Genomic DNA, 24,011 nt, shown 5'->3' on the forward strand with positions numbered 1-24,011 from the left:
TTAATGTCTGTGTTGTGTTTTCAGCACCGTGTGTGACAGAGTGTGTGGATGCTGGAAATGTCCTGTTGGGCTGCAGTGTGAAGAAAGAAGCTCTGGGCCTATGAGGGTTTCCTGAAAGTGGATTGGTGAACAGAAGCATTTCTGCATTAGACTCGGTGTTACTTTGTGAAATCTAACATTTTATAATTGTTATAAAAACAGAACTGTTCTTTGACTATAAAATGTTATTTTACATTTGAGCCAAATTTGACTTTAATGTTCAGAATGATCTGAAAACCCATAATACACTGTAAAGATTAGACATCTACTGTGTGTGCGTGTGTCCATTCTTTTTCTCTCCCACTAGATCCCACCCCCTGCGCGCACAAACACATCCTCCAATCACACACCCCCATATTTTGCTCCATTGCGGTTTATTTCACACCTCAAACATTTAGTAAACAATTAAGCAAATACAAGTAATCTGCAATAATTTACAGGTAGTAATAAAATAAACTACTAACTCTTTTACACTACGTCCGCACCTACACGGGTATTTTTGAAAACGCAGCTGTTTTGTCCACACGTAAACGACGCTTTGAATCACCGAAAATGGAGATTTTTTTTTAAACTCATTTTTGCGTTTACGTGTGGACGAGGAATACAGAGTTCATCACGCAACGTCAAAGGTATGTGCCTTTTTCACGTCACGCTGTGCGCCACGTTATTGTTTACATGAGATGAATTACAGAATGGCAGATGGACACAAAATACTGTTAATCTGACTATCTGCAGGTTTTACACGCTTACACACGCAGTTACTGTCCCTCCATTTAGAAAGGCAGAGTCGTCACGGTGTGATTTTAGGTGTAGTTTTTGTAATACTATTCAACATTGCTATCAATACATTTTTCAAAAAAATGCCTCTCTGTGCAAAGTGGGTTTAAAAACATAAACAGCTGTGGGATAATGTTTGTCCGTGATTTGAACAGCCCAGCGCTGCTCCCGACACAGGGAAAACCAATTCTGCAGGGGAGACCTACCTCTGCACTTGTGCAGGTGAAACCAAAGGGAAGATCTGCTTTACCATATTTTCTAGTCTTTGGCTTAGAATGAAGTTGGTTTGGAAACATATTCAGCGATGCTTCATCTCCTGCTTTGCGTTTCTGTGGGCGCCCCGTGCTAGCAGTGTCCAAGCGGTTTTGTTTTTTCCCCTTTACATTCCGCGCCCCCCCCCCCCCCCCCCCCCCCCTGCAATGGCTCTGTGCCCCCCCTAGGGGGCGGGCCCCACACTTTGGGAAGGTCTGCACTAGATGGTGATAATGTGCATACTTGGTTACTTTTGACTTGTTTCAAAGCCAATTTCAGCCATTCCACTTCCTTCACTTCAGGATGCTTGTGAGATACTTTTAACAATGGGAAAAATTAAAGAAAGTCAATGAAGATTTAGGAAGGAGAATTTTAGATTTGGATAAACTAAACAACTGCAAACTGTGATTAGCAGTTTGAAAAAATGCATGTATGAAAAAGTTATTTGGATGTTCATCCTGATAGGACGTTCAGGAACACCCAAGCATCCCAACTCATCAGCAGTACACTAACAGTGTTTTGAACACATTTAAATTTAATGAGTGCTTTTTAATTATTCTGTGGAGTTGAGGATGGCAAACAGATTTCTTAGTTATTGGTGCGAGGTGACAGTGCTAAACATCACAACAACATGCTGTCCAAAATACAGACAAACGTCTTACAGACAAACACTTAATCCTGTTGATTAAATGTTATTGTTACATCCAGTCACCTTTTGGCCTCTTCATGAAAGAGAGCTGCTCTCTCTGTATTCCTTGTTTGCCACACCTGAACAGCTGCTCATTTGTGTACATGCATATCTAGCTCCAGCAGCAACACTGGGCTCTGTGTTTTGTGGTTGCAGGATTATTGCTGGTCAGTGTGCGCTTGACGTCATCTTGGAAAGTGATGGTTAACATGTGGAATCTGTCCTACTGTGGTCAGATTTGCTTGTATGTTAGTGGAAGATTAGCATAGTTCTTTGCCATTTAATTAGGTGAGTTTGCTCCTGTTTTGTGGACAGCCAGAGAGATTAGGCACTGTGTTTGTGTTTTTGCATGTTTTTGTTTCTTTGCTGGTAAAAACATTTCCACACACATGGAAGTAAATGAGGGCCATGGTTTATCTGCCTCTTCTTATAATGGATGTACTTTTTGACATGTTGACATGAAGAAAGAAAAAACTTGCGAGATCCCAACGTAAGACATGGAAACATGTGCATAGTGCTTCCTGCTGCAGGACTGACCCCCAACGTCACAGCCAAAGGTGTCAAACCTGCTCTTTAGGCTTAACAGCTTTAAATCATTTAGTTAAAAAAGTATCAGCCCTCTGAGATGTCACTAGTTCCTGCCTAACTGGCTTAAGGGGTATTTCAGCAGACACATCTGGGTTACACAAACAAAGTTCAACAGCTTCAAATGAAATGGAGGTTTCATTTGAGGCTGAAGATTAAACTGGCCTTAAAACTTTATTTTTTTTTAACATTTATTTTTAAGCTGTTTTTCCAGACATCTTTTTGACGTACTTATTTATGACGTATTTTTAAAAAAAAAAATTGATGTTGACAATAGGAAATGTATTATTAAAATTAAATTATCTGCCTTCCCCTCTTTCCCGAAACCCCCCCCCCCCAAAAAAAAAAACAAATTCCTGTTTCTGTGTAGCTAATGCAAATATGAATACAGAGACTGTATTGTGAGATAACATGAAAGTTGTTTTTTCAGTTGAATAGAAAGCAAATGTGTGCTTTTCACTTTTTTAAGAACAGCATGTAAGTTCAACATACCAGGACATAATTTAAAACTGATCAGGTGATTTTTTTTTAAGTAAATACAGCCTAAGATGATAAACAACACATCAGATATTACTCTGTGTTATTATTTATTTTATAAAAATGAAACCAAAATGCAGAAGAAAACTAGGTACACTGTTACTGCTTCCATAGGAAATAACAGAGTAAGAAGCAGCCAGGTTCTGCTAATGCACTTGATTACAGCCAGTGTCTTTTCTGATCATCAGATAATCTTAGGAAACATGTTGTTGCTGCCTGTCAGTCTGTGAATGGTTACAAAACAATTTTATATTTGAAGTCAGTTTTTCTACAGTGAGAAAAGATATTGACACATGGAAAGCAAGACAGCAGCCAATCTCTCTAGGAGTGGACATCCCAAAAATTCATAAAGGAGGCTCACTGACCAAACTGCATCTCACCAAACCAAAAGACTTCTGGATCAGACTGCATCATATTACTAAAATGCATCATTACACTGCATCAAATGCAATGAGGACTTGGAAAGCCTCCGTTTTCCCAGTCCTCACTGCTACGCGAAAATGCTTTTTTCAAAATTATCCACTTTAGAGAACGTTTTCAAAAAGCTCAGTTTTCCTTGACCACAAAAGGCGTATCAGTGTGGACGGAAGGCCAAAATGGAGAGAAAACGATGCATTTTCAAACGAAAACGTATCAGTGTGGACATGGCCACAAACTATTTTCATAGCACTCTGTCTTATAGTTCTCAGAGGTAACACCATTTACCACTTGGATGTTAGTACTTTGTACGAGCTAGAGTTGTTAGCCCCAACCTCCAACCTGCAGGCCCCAGGTGTCTGACCTCTAACCCTTGCTGCCACATGTCCATTCAAGGCCCTTGTGCGGTAGCAGTAACAGGAGTAGTAGGAATGGTAGTTGTACTAGTATTGTGCAACACACATGCAAGCAGGCTTCAGAAACTGGCATTCTTCTGACCTGCAAATGGTGAAAACATCCCACATATGCATGTCATACTCGTAATTGAAATTTTGATAAGTAAAATGTCATCATAAAAAGAGTTTAAAGCTCAATTTGGCATAGACACAGACTTTATTAATCACCCAGCAGGGACATTCACAGTTACAGCAGTACATGGGTCAGGAAGAGAAAGTGAATCAGAAATATAATATAAAAATAAACAAATTACAAAAATAGTGCACAAATTTAAAATTAGCCAAACAACCTATACGAGAGTAATTACTACTAATCTATAAATGACTGTTATATATAACAAATACACTCCATGTCAGTATAAAGCTGACTGTCATTCCTGATCAGTTGATGCAAGACTTATAAATTAAAGCTGTCTGCAAATAATAAGCAACCAGTTCGTTCAAAAAGTAGCACAAACAAAGAAATTACTCAAAATTTATAACTGGAACTCGGCTGATATTCCAGCAGACAATAATTAAAAGTTTTTTCTGCCTCCATAGATTAAGAATTTTATGTTTATGAAGGAAATTTCCATCCCGGGTTTCCTCCGTGGCGTGAGCGATAAGCAGAGTTTTGTCCTTTCCTTATAAGACTCCTAATTATTCAAAGTAACACTCAGGTATGCCGTTCAGCGGGTTAGTTACAGCGTCGGGAGCAGTTAGGAGAACAAAGTGACACAGACTGTTCAGATTGCTCTCCCACAATCAACTCAAAGGTTTATTAAGTACACAACAGCTTATATAGAGGAAAAAGGTTCGTGTGTCAGCAGGTTCTCAGTTCAAACCGGTACAGACCAAATAAGGAAACGTCTTCCTGCCTTGTGAGCAAAGAAGTATCCTTTGTGTAGTTTATCTCTTCAGTTACAATTTATGATCATCCCAGCAAAATACACTCCTAGACATAGAATACAGAGTTCTTTCATTAGTGAATTCTGAAACAAACCACCTGGCTTTTTAACAAGCTCTTTTCTAAAAGATAAGGAAGGGAGGATGGGAGTAAGGAAGTGGTCTCGTCTCTGTGGTATTTTCGACCTTGGGGTACCAGCCTGTGATTCTTACACATCAATTCTTGGGTCAGAGAGAAAGAGAAAAACAACTAGTAAATGGGCCTTATTGAGTAACAGTTTTCCTGTATAATATCACAATAAAACAATATCCTGTAAATGCTACCATGGTATCAAAATATCACAACAGTTTCATTATTTAACAAGACCTGTGACTTCAAAGCATGTGCATTCAAATTTCGGAACAGGCTCAACATTGTTGTTTTTTTTTTTTTTTTGGATTTTACTTTGCTGCTTTACTTTGAGCAGTCTGGATTTCTTTTTCTTTTTTTTCCTTTTTTTTTTTTTTTTACATTTTGTCTTGTGAGTGTGTATTTTTCTAAAGAAATCTGCATCAGTTTGATTTCCAACAGAGGTAAAGAGATTTAAACACACCAGAATCAAACAGCTAGGAACAAAACTAAATGTACTAAAGAACAAACCAAAAAATCAAACTTGATATTTAAATAGCACAGCAAGAAAGTCAAAACGATGATGTTGGGTAAACTATCCCAGGTTTATGGCATGTCTAAAATCTGTCACAAATAATTCTATTTTCAGTTCAGTTTAATTACATAGTGCCAAATCACAACAACACTTGCCTCAAGGTGTTTGTAATTTAAGCTAAAGAACCTACGATAATACAAACTATTAAAAATAATGACATCCAAAATAGTTTTCCTGTGAAACACAACAGTAGCTTGAAGAGAGTATTTATACACTGGATATGTTGGGTCATTCATCTGTTTCCTCAGGAATTTCATCTCAGTGTGACCAGGGAGATGCAGTATATCCTGTTTGTGATTGACTTATATGCAATCTTCGCTGCTGTCGATGTGAATGCAAAGCACTGTGACCCAAAACACAAATGTGAATTTAAAATGATAAAAAAACAAATAACGGAATGACTTGTGTTTTTAGTTTGCATACATTCTTTCTAAGGAACATGAAGTGAACATAAAGTTACAAGTTTCTGCTTTCAAACTAGAAATAGTTTCAGTAGATTTACCTGGATTCAGAGTAGGTGCTTTAGTAGAGCAAATGTTGTTTTTCAGACCTGGCAATTGAAGAAAGGTGAGATTTAAAAACATCCGGGTGCTTATACCTGACCTAATCTTAATCAAAACAGCAGCTTACGTTGACAGATGAATGGCAGTTTTTTATGGCAGTTTGCATCCAGCCACTTGATTTGTTTTGCCTCATTAACTGTGATGATCTTTCCACAGTGGTTGTTTAAGGAGTTCACAGGAAAACTGTAGTTCCACTGAGAATATAAAACCTTTGACCCTGAAATCCATTTCCATTCAGGATTATTGCCAAAAATGGATCGTTCCAGGCCAACCCACACCCCTGTGTGTGACTCTGTTTTATTTTGCAGCAGATTTTTAACTTTAACACCGACTGTGTCATTGTAGATTTCAACCAAGGAGGAATTCTCTTGCCGACAGTGCTCCAATGCATCAATCCAAGTTTTGTTTACTGAGTGGAACTGCAGATCTGAACACAGAAAAGGGTAGGTTAAGGTTTTTGCAACACAGATTTTAGGATGTGGTGACACAAAACAATCTTCTGCCTCACTGCTGCAAATGCAAAGCTGTTTTTAGTTTTGTATATTGGGCATTCAATTAAAAAAATCTGGTTCAATGCAGGTAAATATACATCATTTTACAATGACTATAATTTTAATTTTATTTTAGCATGTACAAAGTCTCATGTCTACGTTATTCTTTTATTTGGTCATTTGCATTTTTTCTTCTGACTAGTCTAGTGCTACATTTCTCCTGGAGGCACATCTTATGTTGAGTCATATTTCAACGATAAACAACAGTCAGCAGTGATTTTTTAATTACAGAGTAATTTCCATTTTGTGTGTGTGGTAAAGCTCTAAGTTGAAAAAGTTCTAAAAAACTGCTTCAAACGCAGTAAGATGGTTTCATTTTGTTGAATAAAACTTACCCGTGTCATTACAGATACTGCCTGGGTGTTCTTGAGTGCAGTTAAATTCCATCCTTACCTTCCTATTAGATCCCAAGGAGATACATATTTTCTCTCTGTAAGAAAAAATAATTACTTGTAATGTACACTACGTAGGATTCTTAAGATTACATTAGCAGCAGAATGGATGCAAGACATATTTACCCTGGTGTAAATTTAATACACGTGTCCTTAGTAAGATTTTTGTCACAATGATTTCCACTGACAGCTGGAATGTATATGCTGCTGCAGTTCTGAGCAGTGCCAGGTTTTATGTTGGTCAGTTGTATGTTGGATTCTTGCAAACCATATGTAAGAACACACAGCATGCAGACATCTTGTTTTATGTCGTTTTTTTTTTTAACTATGGACATTTAGTAGAGATAACAACAAAAATGTGGTTTGGAGAGCTTACCTCCGTTTACCTTCAAAGACAAACAGCTAGTTTTGTACATATTAAAGCTGTTCCCAAGCATACAGTGATCCAATGTCTGACCCACAACCATTAGTGTGTCAGGCTTTGTGCTGGTTTGAAAACATTGAAGTGTCCAGTTCCAACTGTCAACTATGCAGTTAGCAGGGCAATCTATGTTTCGACCTTCTGAGGAACAGCTGAACAGCTGGACTGTTGATCACACCAAAACTGTATTTAGTTTCCTTGTATATATATTATCATAGGTGTTTTGCTTTCCCTTTTATTTTATCAATAAATTAGAGAAAATGATTTGCAGTAAAAAATAAATTGAAAAAAAGTAAAAATAAGAAATGCAGGAACAAATGTATAAAATAAATAATAGACAAGCACGAACTTTACAAGAAACATGGATTTTAAAGCTTCAGAGGGATTGAACAAAACCAAATAACTTTTTCTTAAAATGAAAATAGTGCATTTACTAGAGCAGAGAATAGGTTCTTCTTCTGTGTGAATTGCTACAGTGATTGGGTTTGATAATTGTAATTTTGATAAAATAACGTTTTAAGGTTTCTTACTATGACCAATCAGTTAGTAACATACCCAGCAGCAGTGATAGATAGATCAGTCTTGCCATGACCTGTAAACATGACCAGAAAAATATTGGAAAGTTATGAAAAAAACATACACAGCACATTCACGTAGAAAAGTTAAAATACTTTCACCCTTTGCCCAAGTGTTAATGTAACTGTGAAAATTACATATCCAAGGTGCAAAACTAGAGTTAGGGTACAATCTAGGCATTCAAATAGATACACAAATAGATACACATTATATACTGTACACTTGTTTTCATGATACAGAAACACTTAATAATGATAACTTGGATTCTAGTACTTAGTGCAAATGTCGACACAGTTTGTCCATTAATCATAAAATCATCATAGCCAGAAGTTTTGGGTACAGTAGTTTATTTATATAAACATATATAAACTACTGTAATAATGATTCAATTCTCTTAAGACTGGTAGCTGGTATAGAAAATGAATAGCTCCTTTAATCAAACACATTGCTTAGACCTACCAAACCAAATGTTCCTTTTTCTTTTTGAACTAAATGAGTAAGTTTATTTTTTAAGATCAATCACATATAACCAAATTTCTATATTTGTGTTCTTCAGACAGATCTTGTACTTACCCCATTAAGATTTTTTAGTTGTTGTGATAAAAATGCAGGCAGAGAAATGTGATGTTGTTTTATAGAGATCCACAGGTGTACAGATGTCACCTGTTTTGACTAAAGAAACACACCCACAAATGCTTATTTGGCTTCCTCTTCTTTCTTTTTTCAAGAATCCCCTAAGGCCCTGTGGATATGCAGTGTGGTTAACATTTCTAATATAATAATATAGTCTGATATAGTAAGGGGGAAAACAAACATTCTAATAAATGAATCCAAATAAACTCTGTCAGGTTATTCTGTACAACTTTAACAACAGATTAGCTATTGTATGCCCGTCCTCTGATCTAAAAGAAGATACATAATTTGATTATAAAACTAAATCTAATCTGTATCACTGTGGGGGTGACGTTCCACCGAGACATCCCATTGGAGTCTAACCACCTCCATCTAAATTCTGCACATCAATACATTATGCTTGTTTCTCTTCTTCATGAAATCAAGGGTGCTTCTGTTATTACGCTCTCAATAAATGCTGTATTGAGAGAGACAGTCATTCTTATTTGTTTACTGTATGCTTTACATGATGCTTGCAATGGGTTCCACTGAAATGTAGACATTTAGCTCTGATGGTTTCTGTAATATAACACTATAACATACCTGTCTGCCTATAGTGTACCAGCTTTGCAGTGAAGTCAATTTCTTAGCTACAGTTTACAAAATAGCAAAGGCTGGAACCATTTATGCAGCATGTTTTGTTGTTGTTGTTTTTTAATATTTCTTGATAGTGGGTCAGATTTCTTTATAATTGTCTCAGAGTATGCAACAAATCTAAACAAGCATATTTTACTATTGTTTTTTTCAGCTGCTGTTTCAAATCATCCTTAAAAACTGATAACAGGAAACTCATACTGGAATTAGTTCACAGTGTTGTACTTCCCTTTTTTACCCTATGTAAGTATGTATGTAAATCTAGATCCAGAGACCTTACAGTGAGAAAGTGTGTTCAGTCAAATGGGAAACAAATACGTGGTTATCAGTTTTCATGACAAGCAAACAAATATATTGAGTCACAGCCACAATATGAAAAAGCTTGTATTTTTAGTATTATGTTTACAGGAAGTGTTGTTGAATCACTAGTTAATCTGCCACCACCTGCATGTATACTTGTAGAATTAATTTAGTGCTTTAGATTTCACATTATGACTCATTTTTCATGTTTTCAAATGTGATTTAAAAGGTTCACTTGAATTGAATTGAATTGAATTGAATGAATGCTTTATTGGCCATATGCAGGTTGCCCCACAGAGGAATAGGACCCCCCCCCCCCCCCCCCCCCCCCGACTTACACACACAACAACAAAGACAACACAAGGGAATACAGTCGGAGATCGGCAGCGTTGGGAGAATAACACTGAAAAAATTACACAACAATGGGAAAAGTACAAGAGAAAAAAAAAAAGAGACCTCTTCACACGCTGGGCAGCCTATGGGAGGACAGCACGAGAACAGGAAACAAAAAAAACTCCTCTGCACAGAGAGCACATTAATGTCCACATCACAACATCAGAGCACATGACAAGCCACAGGGGATGGATAGGGGGGTGGGGGGTGAGTCGAAGGAACACAGCAGTCGTCCTGCACCATGCTATCATTTCAGCGCGGCACACAGACCCGCTGTCTTCCCCCGCAGGAACAAGCATCGAAGGCGTTTGGAAGGGAGGGGGATGAGTGCGTGCTTATCAGTGTAAGTGTATGTGTGTGCGTGTCCATAGTTCAGCTGAGACAGTGTCCTTCGGCCTATCAGGCTAAGTAAACAGTCCTCCAGCCGATCCAGGTGTCCTTCATGGGATGGGAAGAATAGTCATCACACAGTCGTTATCAGGGAGTTGTTTTGGTGGGCTCCAGCCTTGGGCCTGAGCAGCTGTTGCCGTGGTGTCCAAATGTAGAATATTGTTGATTTCTCCTTTATGCGAGTAGCGAATTTAGCACTCTGACACTGGGACACTTGCCTACTTACACTCAACAAAAATATAAACACAACACCTTTGTTACTGCTCCCATTCCCCATGGGATGGACGTAGAGACCTAAAATTCAGTCCAGATACACAATATAACCATCCCTCCCAAACAGTGGTCACAAATCAGTCCAAATGTGTGGTAGTGGGCTCATCTGCTATATTGAGATAATCCATCCCACCTCACAGGTGTGCCACATCAGGATGCTGATCTGACATCATGAGTAGTGCACAGGTGTACCTCAGACTGCCCACAACAAAAGGCCACCCTGGAATGTGCAGTTTTTTGCGCTATTGGGGGTCTGGGGACCCAGAACCGGTCAGTATCTGGTGTGACCACCATTTGCCTCATGCAGTGCAACACATCGTCGCATGGAGTCTATCAGATTGTCAATTGTGGCCTGTGGAATGTTGGTCCACTCCACTTCAATGGCTGTGCGAGGTTGTTGGATATTCATGGGAACTGGTACACGCTGTCGTATACGCCGGTCAAGCACATCCCGAACATGCTCAATGGGTGACATGTCCGGTGAGTATGCTGGCCATGCAAGAACTGGGACATTCTCAGCTGCCATCTGCCCTGAACAATGTGAACCATGATTCATCCGTGAAGCGCACACCTCTCCAACGTGCCAGACGCCATCGAATGTGAGCATTTGCCCACACAAGTCTGTTACGGCGACGAGCTGGAGTCAGGTCAAGACCCCGATGAGGACGACGGGCATGCAGTTGAGCGTCCCTGAGACGGTTTCTGACAGTTTGTGCAGAAATTGTTTGGTTGTGCAAACCAATTGTTCCAGCAGCTGTCTGGGTGGCTGGTCTCAGACGATCTTGGAGGTGAACCTGCTGGATGTGGAGGTCCTGGGCTGGTGTGGTTACACGAGGTCTGCGGTTGTGAGGCCGGTTGGATGTGCTGCCATATTCTCTGAAACGCCTGTGGAGACGGCTTATGGTTGAGAAATGAACAGTCAATGCACGGGCGACAGATCTGGTTGACATTCCTGCTGTCAGCATGCCAATTGCACGCTCCCTCATTGCTTGTGGCATCTGTGGCATTTTGCTGTGAGACAAAACTGCACATTCCAGGGTGGCCTTTTGTTGTGGGCAGTCTGAGGTACACCTGTGCACTACTCATGATGTCAGATCAGCATCCTGATGTGGCACACCTGTGAGGTGGGATGGATTATCTCAATATGGCAGATGTGCCTACTACCACACATTTGGACTGATTTGTGACCACTGTTTGGGAGGGGTGGTTATATTGTGTATCTGGAATGAATTTTAGGTCTCTACGTCCATCCCATGGGGAATGGGAGCAGTAACAAAGGTGTTGCGTTTATATTTTTGTTGAGTGTATCTACCAGTACTGCAGGCATAAAGCTGGGTAAGGTGGATAGCACACATTTACCTTATCTCTATGCCACATTATCCCATGCGAAGTATAATTTGCATTCAGAAAAGTAATCTCTATATTTAAGTTGTGTTTTTTAATTCATATAAGGAAGCATTCCTCCTTAAAAGTTAGTAGCTATATAATTTTCAGTTCATTTCCTTTTAATCTTTGCTGTATAAAGGTACTTTATATTGACCTGATCTGTCACGGTTACTGCAGTAGCAAGTCAACATTTTCTCTGTTTAAAATAAAGTCTCCCTTCCTCTGATGACTGTTTACTAATCTTATTCCATGAGATAATGAAAGGAAGGAGAACGAGGATGTGGTTTATATATAGTCTGACACTTGAATGAATCACTAACAGTTGATTTGCCACTGTGGTTACACATCTAGAGAGGAGCTACATAAACATACACATGGCGACTCTCTAGTTAACCCTGTAAAGGCAAGTGTATCATGAGTTTTTGGGATAACTAATATAAATAACTTTTTATTAAAACAATAAATATTTATGTGAAAATATATTAAAGACTAATCTAATTGAAGTAGAACTGCTGAAGGAAACATGAAGTAAATTCTATCTATTTGTGACTGTATGCGCAGTGATGTGAATTCTTTATGTTTGTAATTTTTACTATTTGAATTTTCTTTGCTCTTGCTAAATTTCTTTCTGCAGTTAAATTCTAAATTGTGGACATTCACTTTCTAACCTTTTCTAAAATACTAAAGGTAGAAGTCTGAGTATTGTTTACTATAAGTGCCACGATCAATAGGGGAGCTACTGTTAAAAAGAGGAATTGACAGGATTTGACCTCCATGGCTACTCGGGTTTCTTCTTATCAGGGTTAGCAAGGAAGACACCTGGACAGTTTCAAGGTAGTTAGTACTGGGCACATGTGCATTTTCAAGCTACTGTTGTGTTTCACAGGAAAACTATTTTGGATGTCATTATTTTTAATAGTTTGTATTATTGTAGGTTCTTTAGCTTAAATTACAAACACCTTGAGACAAGTGTTGTTGTGATTTGGCACTATGTAATTAAACTGAACTGAAAATAGAATTATTTGTGACAGATTTTAGACATGCCATAAACCTGGAATAGTTTACCTAAGATCATAGTTTTGACTTTCTTGCTGTGCTATTTAAATATCAAGTTTGATTTTTTTGGTTTGTTCTTTAGTACATTTAGTTTTGTTCCTAGCTGTTTGATTCTGGTGTGTTTAAATCTCTTTACCTCTGTTGTAAACTGCATACAAAGTTTGTGTTAATGAAATCAAACTGATGCACACTCGCAAGACAAAATGTAAAAAAAACCAAACAAAAAAAAGAAAAAAAGAAAAAAAGAAAACCAGACTGCTCAAAGTAAAGCAGCAAAGTAAAATCCAATAAACAACAACGATGTTGAGCCTGTTCTGAAATTTGAATGCACATGCTTTGAAGTCACAGGTCGTGTTAAATAATTAAACATAAAATTCTTAATCTATGGAGGCAGAAAAAACTTTTAATTATTGTCTGCTGGAATATCAGCCGAGTTCCAGTTATAAATTTTGAGTAATTTCTTTGTTTGTGCTACTTTTTGAACGAACTGGTTGCTTATTATTTGCAGACAGCTTTAATTTATAAGTCTTGCATCAACTGATCAGGAATGACACTCAGCTTTATACTGACATGGAGTGTATTTGTTATATATAACAGTCATTTATAGATTAGTAGTAATTACTCTCGTATAGATTGTTTGGCTAATTTTAAATTTGTGCACCGTTTTTTGTAATTTGTTTATTTTTATATTATATTTCTGATTCACTTTCTCTTCCTGACCCATGTACTGCTGTAACTGTAAATGTCCCTGCTGGGTGATTAATAAAGTCTGTGTCTATGCCAAATTGAGCTTTAAACTCTTTTTATGATGACATTTTACTTATCAAAATTTCAATTACGAGTATGACATGCATATGTGGGATGTTTTGACCATTTTCAGGTCAGAAGAATGCCAGTTTCTGAAGCCTGCTTGCATGTGTGTTGCACAATACTAGTACAACTACCATTCCTACTACTCCTGTTACTGCTACCGCACAAGGGCCTTGAATGGACATGGGGCCTGCAGCAAGGGTTAGAGGTCAGACACCTGGGGCCTGCAGGTTTGAGCTTGGGGCTAACAACTCTAGCTCGTACAAAGTACTAACATCCAAGTGGTAAATGGTGTTACCTCTGAGAACTATAAGACAGAGTGCTATGAAAATAGTTTGTGGCCATGTCCACACTGATACGTTTTAGTTTGAAAACGCATCGTTTTCTCTCCATTTTGGCCTTCCGTCCACACTGATACGCCTTTTGTGGTCAAGGAAAACTGAGCTTTTTGAAAACGTTCTCTAAAGTGGATAATTTTGAAAAAAGCATTTTCGCGTAGCAGTGAGGACTGGGAAAACGGAGGCTTTCCCAGTCCTCACTGCATTTGATGCAGTGCAATGATGCATTTTAGTAATATGATGCAGTCTGATCCAGAAGTCTTTTGGTTTGGTGAGATGCAGTTTGGTCAGTCTAAGCCTCCTTTATGAATTTTTGGGATGTCCACTCCTAGAGAGATTGGCTGCTGTCTTGCTTTCCATGTGTCAATATCTTTTCTCACTGTAGAAAAACTGACTTCAAATATAAAATTGTTTTGTAACCATTCACAGACTGACAGGCAGCAACAACATGTTTCCTAAGATTATCTGATGATCAGAAAAGACACTGGCTGTAATCAAGTGCATTAGCAGAACCTGGCTGCTTCTTACTCTGTTATTTCCTATGGAAGCAGTAACAGTGCACCTAGTGTACCTAGTTTTCTTCTGCATTTTGGTTTAGTTTTCATAGAATAAATAATAACACAGAGTAATATCTGATGTGTTGTTTATCATCTTAGGCTGTATTTACTTAATTTAAAACTGATCAAATGATTTTTTTATGTCCTGATATGTTGAACTTACATGCTGTTCTTAAAAAAGTGAAAAGCACACATTTGCATTCTATTCGACTGAAAAAACAACTTTCATGTTATCTCACAATACAGTCTCTGTATTCATATTTGCATTAGCTACACAGAAACAGGAATTTGTTTTTTCAGGAAAGAGGGGAAGGCAGATAATTTCATTTTAATATGAAATTTCCTGTTGTCAACATGAAAAAAGTAAAAATACATCATAAATAAGTACGTCAAAAGATGTCTGGAAAAACATAGCTTAAAAATAAATGTTAAAAAAAATAAAGTTTTAAGGCCAGTTTAATCTTCAGTTGAACTTTGTTTGTGTAACCCAGATGTGTCTGCTGAAATACCCCTGAAGCCAGTTAGGCAGGAACAAGTGAACTTTTCCACATTTTGTCACATTACAGCCACAAACATGAATCAATTTTATTGGAATTCCACGTGAAAGATCAATACAAAGTGGTGTACACGTGAGAAGTGGAATGGAAATCATACATGATTCCAAACATTTTTTACAAAAAAATAACTGAAAAGTGGGGTGTGCGTAATTATTCAGCCCCCTCAGTCAGTACTTTGTAGAACCACATTTTGCTGCAATTACAGCTGCCAGTCTTTTAGGGTATGTCTCTACCAGCTTTGCACATCTACAGACTGAAATTCTTGCCCATTCTTCTTTGCAAAACAGCTCCAGCTCAGTCAAATTAGATGGACAGCATTTATGAACAGCAGTTTTCAGATCTTGCCATAGATTCTCGATTGGATTTACACTTCTCACGTGTACACCACTTTGTATTGGTCTTTCACGTGGAATTCCAATAAAATTGATTCATGTTTGTGGCTGTAATGTGACAAAATGTGGAAAAGTTCAAGGTGGCCGGATAGTTTTGCAAGCCACTATATGTACTGGATGAGCATTAGCCTTTAGGCAAACACAACTTGCTGCACCAAATATGCAAATGACACGATGTTACACATCATTTAGGACATCTACATTTCTGTGTACTAAAAACAATGAACTTGAAGAGCACACAATTGTCTTTTAGCTGCATTAAATATTGTCCTGTAGCTGGCATTAAATAAGGACTCTGAGTATTTATGGCATGAAAGAGTGCATTAACAATTGCAAGCTGATATTATTTGTTGAATAATTAGTCAGTGTACAAAATAACTTGATACATAAGTACCTGATCGTCACATTAAAACTATCAATTTGAATGAAGTTTGACGGCAAATGCTCCCTGCATTCTTCTCATAACCAGGACAGATGAGATTAAAAAACTCAGCTGTTTTGTTTTTACTTACTTTTTAATGTTTTTTGTATAATTATGTGTGTGCAATTTCTTACATTATACATTAAATAACTCTTAATTCACAAATTTGACTAGTAAATGAATCTCAAAGCTAAAATGAAGCTCAAATATCTTGTAAATCCAAGTGTATAAGCTATTTGAATTTGAAATTTGGAAATTACAAAAAGTCCAAAGACCTTCAAGTAGGAGGGTGTGTTTAGTCAAATAGGAAACAAATAGAAGCTTATCAGTTTGTTTGAACAGCATACTGTCAGTGTTTGTATAGTTGGCAGACATAAATGCTTACATGGAGGTTTAAAAGTGAGCGCTTTTATTAGGCTGATGGAACTGGTACAAAACAAAGGCAAAAGTCCAAAACATAAACCCGAACTAAAAAAAAATCTAAACTGGAAATAACAGAAAACCGAAACATGAAGAGGGCCGTCATGAGACAGGAACTAGACAGATCGCTAATGGGAACATAACAGATTCTCTGACAGGGCACATAGGCAGACAGGAATAGTATGAACACAAGAGGGTGAGTATGGAAGTGGAAACAGATGTGAACACAGCAGAGACAAATCAGGGGTAACATGACAGGGGAAGTACATCTTTGGGCAACACACACTAAACAAGAAACTATCACAATAAAACAGCAAACACAACTAATACGAGGACCAGGAAGTTGCAAACATGGAATCACAAATAGATGAAAACTAGACAGAACAAAAACAAAAGGGAAACCTGATAACTAGGGAAGGAATACATAGAAGACTCAGAATATAGGCCTAAACCCCAAAACTGAACTAGATGATAAACAAAACCTTAGAATATCAATATACAAAAAACCCAGGAAATACTGAGAGTGAACAAAACTCAACACAGGGATTCTGACACATACAAATATATTAACTCAAACAACAATGAGAGATCAAAAAAACATTTTGTATTTTAATTAAAATGGCATAAAGGTCAAGATTTAGAAAATCAGCATAAACACAACAGGAAGACAGCCAGGTCAGTTTCATGTAGACATCCAAAGTCTCAGGAAACAAGATTTAAAAAACATAAAGACTAAAACTCAGAATATTTCCTTATTTATTTATTTATTTTAAAAATAGTATTTTAGTTAGCTTTCAGTGTTCATTAGATCCTGTAGCCTTTCTCCTTGCTGTCGTCGCCTTTCTCCTTGCTGTCGTCGCCTTTCTCCTTGCTGCTGCCGTTGCCTTCCCCCATGCTGCCGTTGCCTTCCTCCTCGCCGCTGTCGCCTTTCTCCTCGCCGCTGTCGCCTTTCTCTTCGCTGCTGCTGTTGCCTTCCCCCTTGCTGCCGTTGCCTTCCTCCTCGCCGCTGTCGCCTTTCTCTTTGCTGCCATCGTTGTCGTCATCGCCTTTCTCCTGCCTGCTGCAGCTGCTGGCTTCCCTTTCTTTCACAAAAATCAATAACCACTCACTCAAAACAATTCAGTTGATTGTATATGAGCATCCTCAAAATTTCAAACCTGGAAAAGGGGAGAATTTAACATTTGGTATCAATATCATGCCAGACTGACCCAAACAAATCAGCAGCTTACCTTTGCAGATGTAAGGTATTTTTTCATGACAGCTGGCATCCAGCCACTTAATTTCTTTTGTCTCATTAACGAAGACAATCTTTCCACAGTGGTTGTTTAAGCCGTTGACTGAATCAGTGCTGTTCAACTGAGCATTTAGTAGTTTTGACCCTGAAATCCACTTCCATTCATCCTTGTTGCCAAAGATTGGTCATTCCAAGCCAATCCACACACCATCCTGCAAGATTTTATTTTGCAAGAGATTTTTCACTTCATCCCTCACAGTCTTGTTGCATATTTCAACCAGCGAGGAATTATTTCTCTGACAGTGCGCCAAGGCCTCAATCCAACTTTTAGCTTCCTCGTAGAACTCCAGATGTATACCTTGACACAAAAAGAACAATTACAACATACAAGTTACATTTTTACTTTAATACTGGAAAATATTGTATACTTGATGCAAATGAATCCTTGTGTCTGTGATTAAAGTTATAGCTCTGGTGTCCAAATCCCTCCCGGAACAATCAGCTTTTTGGTCAGGGGTGAGTTAAGTTCTGCTTTTGTAACAACAGCAGGACATTGTGCTTTCACTGTGTTGAATTAAACGTACCCAAGGCATCAGCGAAGAGCAGCTGGATTATTACTGTAACAGAGCAAGATCACAACAAGAGTTGGATGATTTTGTCCACAAATAATTATTTACTTAGAAAATATATCAAAATGAGTAAAGGAAAAAGCGAGCAATTGCAAAAATGTAGAAATAAATACGCTAGCACTTTTTAAAAAATGATAATTCATTTAAATTTCAAGGAATACATAATAATGTAGGGGCTTCTTAATCAAAATTTATATAAAGTCTCTTATTAGTACTTTGTGTTTTGTTTTTTGTTTCTTTGTCTGCCACCTTGTCACAACAGGCAGCTCTCGCAGATAATTTCATTTTAATATGAAATTTCCTGTTGTCAACATGAAAAAAATAAAAATACATCATAAATAAGTACGTCAAAAAGATGTCTGGAAAAACATAGCTTAAAAATAAATGTTAAAAAAAATAAAGTTTTAAGGCCAGTTTAATCGTTGAACTGAACTTTCTCACATTTTGTCACATTACAGCCACAAACATGAATCAATTTTATTGGAATTCCATGTGAAAGATCTTGTCACAACAGGAAGCTCTGGATATTTTGGTATCTTCTTTCCTGACACAACCCACAAAGAGAATATTTGTTTTGGAACTGGACAAGTAACCTCTTATTAAGCTAAGCAGATTTGAAAACCAATATACAATGGAGCCACAAAATTCATAAGTCAGTGGCTGGTTAATAGTGATGTGCGGTTCAATACTGAAATATCAATTCCTCTGATACCAGTCATTTATGTTCTAGAATTGATTCTCACATTAAAATATCGATATTTTAGTAATTTAGAGTAAACTTGTAGTTTATCATTAACAGGATCACAGTGGGAAGATCCTATTTCATTCGGATTGTCTACATTGGAAGCAACTACTTCCTCTTCCGCTTTTCATAGTCATGTGCAAAATACGGCTGTATAAATGTGTCGCAGTCCCTTGGCGTGCGCAGTCACAACAATGGCTGAGCGTAACTGGAGTTATGTTCGGACGTATTTTACATCCACAAACGTGGTTTGTGATACATGTGGCAAGAAAGTGAGGTGTTGTGGCAACACCACAAATTTGTCAAACACCTCAGAGTAAATCATATCACAGAATATGATGAGCGTATGTTGAGGCGAACTGAGGAGGAGGAGGAGTGGACAGGGACAGGTGCTGCTAGGGCGAGACAGACGTCTCTCATGGAGTCCTTTAGTGCTGCAGGCAGGCAAGGTGTTCAAATAGCGCACAACTTCAGGTTTTTTTTATTTCTATATGATGAATTCTGTATTATTAAGTGATAAGAACAAGTAATCTGATGTCCTGTAATCATTATGATGCTATAATTTGAGATACAATAAATAAAATACGTTTTTGCACAAAGTATCGTGCAAAAAGGATCAGTATCGTTGATACCACCCTGAATTTTACTTGGTATCGGATCGGAAAGGAAATCAGTGGTATCGCACATCACTACTGGTTAAAGTTACTTGATATTTGTTGTCTTTTTATGTTCGTAATGTACAGTAAGTATGTCAAACAAGTCAATCAGTTCCATATTTTTGTGTCAGGCAGGTGATTAAAAGCTGTCTGACATTTTTTTTTTTAGACATTTAAATAAAGGTGTAGACTCTGTCTTAAATTTCTATTCTTTTTAATGGCCACCAGGGGGCAATACCTAGGGCTTGTAAAAAGAATTTTGTTACTATAGAAAGAAAAACAGTTTCCAAATGTGACCTCTCTAAACACTTTCCTGCTGTATTTAGTCATTATTTTCAGGGTGAGATTGGGAGAAAAATGATTAAGTAATGGTCAGAAATGGAGGATTGTTTCAAGTAACACACTTTTCTACCACTGTGGATGTCTAATTTGGTTGTTCTGTTTTCGGAAAAATAAGTGGTGAATTTACTGTTGGTGTCACTTGTGTTTTGCCAGACAGCCTCGTACAGCTTTTTTTTTTTTTTTCTTCTTCTTACCTTTTTCTCCTCCATTTTACCAGTAGTGGCTGTCTTAATCCAGATCAATAATGCTGGTAATAATCACACTGTAAAAAGAATAACCCTATTCAAATAAAAAAAAAAATGATGTCCAGTTGTCACATCCAAAATATTTGGCTTTATAGAATCCAAATTGAGTCACTTGATATGACCTGATACTTTTATGTTGATATAAACAATATTACTAGACTTGACTGAAACTTTAAATTCTGCATTGATCCAAATTTATTTTTTTTACATAGAACCATATTTTAATTATTGAACCAAGCTAATATATTGAAATTTAACCAACCTAATGTATTCACATCGAACCAAATTAACATGAACTAATATGTTTGTGTTGAAGCCAGGTAATTGATTTACATATATTCAAACTATATTTTTTACATTTCATTTTATTTCAGTTCAAAAATGCTCTGCATTTCCTATAAAAAACAAGACAGTTGGCCAACCAATTATTTCAAAATTATTTATTGTTCCAAACCATTTTAACTATAATCACAGAATATGATGAGCGTATGTTGAGGCGTATATTACTAATATTATTATATTAGTAATATACAGATTTAGTGCTACGGCAGAAATGATTAGAGAAATGTTTGTTTTATAAAACCTGCAATCTTTTGAAAACCAGTATAAAACCTGCAATCTTTTGAAAACCAGTATAAAACCTGCAACCTGTCTAAAACTGGCATAAAACCATTATAAAAACTCTTTTTAAACCAATTTGCAAGTACTCAAAAATGTTTATATGTGCACTGTGCCTGTACAATGTAAAAAAAAAAAAAATCTACACATGTATCAATGAAATCAACTTAAATCTCCCTTTCAAATGGGTGTTCTTATAAATTTTGAATGTAGAATACCACTGCAGGCCAACCAAGCAAAATAACCAAGCACACATGCACATGCATGTGCACATACACATGCACACATGCATGCAAACACACTACTGTGCAGTGTTAAGTTCACAATTAAGTTTGCGAATCTTAGAGGTCATCTTGTTAAAGTCAAGCTCCATCATAATCTTTTGAAGAGCCTCAAAGGTGAACCTGAATCCTCGTGGATATTCCATATTAAGAGCATAACAGAGTCCAAAGACCATTGCCACTCCAGCTGCCACAGAAGGCAACTCATTCAGGACTTCCACACCATCAATGATTATCCCGATGTCTCGAGGCTGATGTAGGAGGCTTGAGTTGTCCCTGAAGACGAAGAGTGCCATGGTGGTACTCTGCAGCTCTTCCTCAGCTTCATCTTTCTGGGATATCTTGAGGTAAAATATGGAACAAAATGTACAAGTGAAGAACTGAAGTCTGGCACACCTGATAAATCTTTGACCATAATAAACTACTATTTTGATAGTTGTTTGGTCACAGACTATTAGAACAATTATTTGACTAATCAGATTTGTGAATTGCATAATCAACAAACACAAGCTTGTGTCTAGAAACCGCGAGCTCACCAGAAAAATTCAAACGAAGCGGAGCACGGAGTTATACTATGAATGTTATGAACTATGAACTTATGCTAGCTAGCTGTATCCACCACCGATGCATCGTGGTAACGCTAGCTAGTTAGTATACTGGTAAAAAATGGCTTTTTGCCTAACTTGCATTCCCGACTGTGATGGTCGGTTTCTGGTAACCAGTTCTAACGTTGCGCAGGATAGCTAGCTAGCTTATAGCTAGCAGCTACAATCATGCAAAAATTAGGGGTGGCTGTCGACCCAGCTTAAATGGGGTTATTTTCTGCAATTTTGGCAATACAAATTATAAAAGCTTTTGTAACACACTTGGCTTTACATACGTTTATTTTCAGATGAAATTAATCAAAGATGTGACATGATGTTTCCAGCAGCCATGCAGAATAAAAATGGGTCCCGGTCTATTTCTGGTGGGTGTGTTCAAGTGCAAATCACTTTGACTCAAATTAAAGATATTATCTGTTCAACATGAAAAGAAATATATGTTTTGAGAGAAATCAAAAACTTTGCGTTGTGTCCTTTGTACAGATATTTAGTTTCATCCAAATCAAAAGTGGTATTTTAAAATGCAAAAAGAAAGGGTTTCACAATCAAATCAATGATTTTATTCTGTTTTGAATGGCACTTATTAGATTGAATGAATGACTGCATGTTAGACTTTTTTCAGTGCAGTCTGAATTGCATAAACTCATATTTCAGCAGTTTGACTTGGTTTTGTGTCACTTTCAGTTGCTACTCGGTCCCAGGCTCGGCAGACGTGTATGTTTCAGGCCCCAGGTTCTGTTCAAGGACCAGTCTCAGCTACAGAATCCTTTTCAGCTAACCCAGAAACCATACATCCCGAGCCCCCACCATCATCAGTCCTCAAAAACTCTGGTTGGTTGTGATTTACTTATTCATTTAAAACAGAAAACAAAAAGATTTTTTTAAAAATGCATAATGCATTTTAAAAAATCATAACAGTGCCACATCTGTTTCATTTAACAACATGTTGTTGTTGGTGACCATGCCATATTCATTTGGTTATCTGCAGGGTACAAAGTCATATCATGTACCTGTTAAAATGTATTTGAATAAGTTTCTGAGTACTTTAAATGTATGAAGAAATATTTTGGTCTTTTCCTTCTGTTAAATCTGAATTATATTTGTTTTTTGTCATCTAGTAATTCTGAATCAGCAGCGTAAAAAGAATGATACACAACCAGCGACTTTGCAGCCTTTTGTTCCTGAGGCCATAAAGCAAAATGATGAACCTGAGAAAATGCCTACTCCATCCACAGTTAGAGGTATGTAACCCATTTTATTGGTATTAGGTGTTAACATCTCATTTATTTATTTCTGTGTGTGCGTATATTAAGTGTGTATATTGTTTGTTTGTTTTTTCACATTTTAGGCAGGAGGAAATCTGTGGCTCCCATGGAGTTGAACAAAGGCAATAAAAGGCTCTCTTGTGTTATAAAGCCCCCAGATATGCAAACCAAGAGGGGAAAGGTGAAAGATTTCTTCAACCATTATTCTTTTTTTTATTTTATTTTATAATGTAAATTGTTTTAAACATGAGCAAAACTACTCCTCATTTTGTTACAGTACCTTTTGTTTCTGGAAGGTTCCCGGGCCAACCAGAAGTTCTTTGAGATGATTCAGGATTTCAGAGCGACTTTGGAAATCACACCCTTATCAACTACTGAAACGGTAGGTTTGAACATGGACTTACAATGTTCCATCCAGAAAGTTTTATTGTAACTTTGCAAACTGTAGCACAGTCATTTCTCTGCACATCTCTTGCCTTTTTTTAAGATTGAGCCCCAAAGGATTTGTGTGTGCGTTCGCAAGCAGCCCTTTAACAAGCAGGGTAGGTCAGGAATAATTTGTAGATTCTCTATTCTATCATCTGAATATAAAGGAGTAATTAAGGGAGAGAAAACAGTTGCCATGTTTATACACTAACTCCGATACTCTTGTGTATTGTAGAGATTAATAAAAAGGAGATTGATGTTTTTTTTTGGGGGGGGGGGTTGAAGCACAATTTTGCAAATGTGGAATTTATTCAAAGTCTTTATTTGTTTTTAAGACAATGGGAGGTGATTTCACAGGGAAGCAGCAGAACAGTGCTTAAGGCATCTACGCATTAGCAGGTAGGACCTTAAATGAAACAACTGGATTTTGTACAAAAAAACAGACTTTGTCATAATTTGAGTCTATTCACTTCTAGCCCAGGATGTTTTTGCCTACCTCCACCACAGGAGGTATGCTAATTTGGATCTCTCTGCCTACGTCAGCTTCTTTGAGATTTGCAACGGCAAGGT

At 37.3% G+C, this 24,011-nt stretch overlaps 2 protein-coding genes and 1 long non-coding RNA gene across 4 annotated transcripts in view; 2 read left to right on the forward strand and 1 right to left on the reverse strand.

Annotated features, from left to right (window-relative positions):
• The window catches only part of LOC146559577 (von Willebrand factor A domain-containing protein 5A-like), a 40,398-nt gene extending 40,093 nt beyond the window's left edge, over nt 1–305 (forward strand). For both annotated transcript variants that reach the window (XM_085245662.1, XM_085245663.1), the window contains one exon: nt 25–305. In XM_085245662.1, coding sequence (XP_085101788.1) covers nt 25–104 — 80 coding nt within the window. In that variant the 3' untranslated portion in view covers nt 105–305. The remainder of the gene's footprint in view (nt 1–24) is intronic.
• A 143-nt stretch (nt 306–448) lies between these two features.
• On the forward strand, nt 449–24,011 carry LOC146559578 (uncharacterized). Its single transcript, XR_014888362.1, has 7 exons — nt 449–668; nt 22,435–22,581; nt 22,869–22,991; nt 23,099–23,397; nt 23,503–23,557; nt 23,777–23,840; nt 23,918–24,011. It is a non-coding gene; the product is annotated as an uncharacterized LOC146559578 (long non-coding RNA).
• On the reverse strand, nt 3,912–8,447 carry LOC146559579 (secretory phospholipase A2 receptor-like). Its single transcript, XM_085245654.1, has 8 exons — nt 8,416–8,447; nt 7,822–7,858; nt 7,222–7,431; nt 6,972–7,104; nt 6,789–6,883; nt 5,970–6,329; nt 5,842–5,889; nt 3,912–5,682 (listed from the first exon to the last, which is right to left on the reverse strand). The coding sequence occupies exons 2-8, from the start codon at nt 7,853–7,855 to the stop codon at nt 5,642–5,644; spliced, it is 921 nt and encodes a 306-aa protein (XP_085101780.1). The 5' UTR covers nt 7,856–7,858; nt 8,416–8,447; the 3' UTR covers nt 3,912–5,641.

This window comes from Mchenga conophoros, linkage group LG14 (genome assembly GCF_057382185.1).
Source record: "Mchenga conophoros isolate Kocher_MC1m ecotype Shallow Benthic linkage group LG14, M_conophoros_male_GT1.1, whole genome shotgun sequence".
NCBI classification, from domain to species: Eukaryota; Metazoa; Chordata; class Actinopteri; order Cichliformes; family Cichlidae; genus Mchenga; species Mchenga conophoros.

Excerpts from the sequence above, each read along its gene's own strand:
- LOC146559579 (XM_085245654.1), bottom strand. The coding sequence starts at position 7,855 with ATGGCAAGACTGATCTATCTATCACTGCTGCTGG. Across the intron at positions 7,432-7,821 it reads CTATCTATCACTGCTGCTGG|TCCAGCTGTTCAGCTGTTCC; the intron begins GTATGTTACTAA and ends TGTGATCAACAG. Across the intron at positions 5,890-5,969 it reads ACTGCCATTCATCTGTCAAC|GTCTGAAAAACAACATTTGC; the intron begins GTAAGCTGCTGT and ends TTCAATTGCCAG.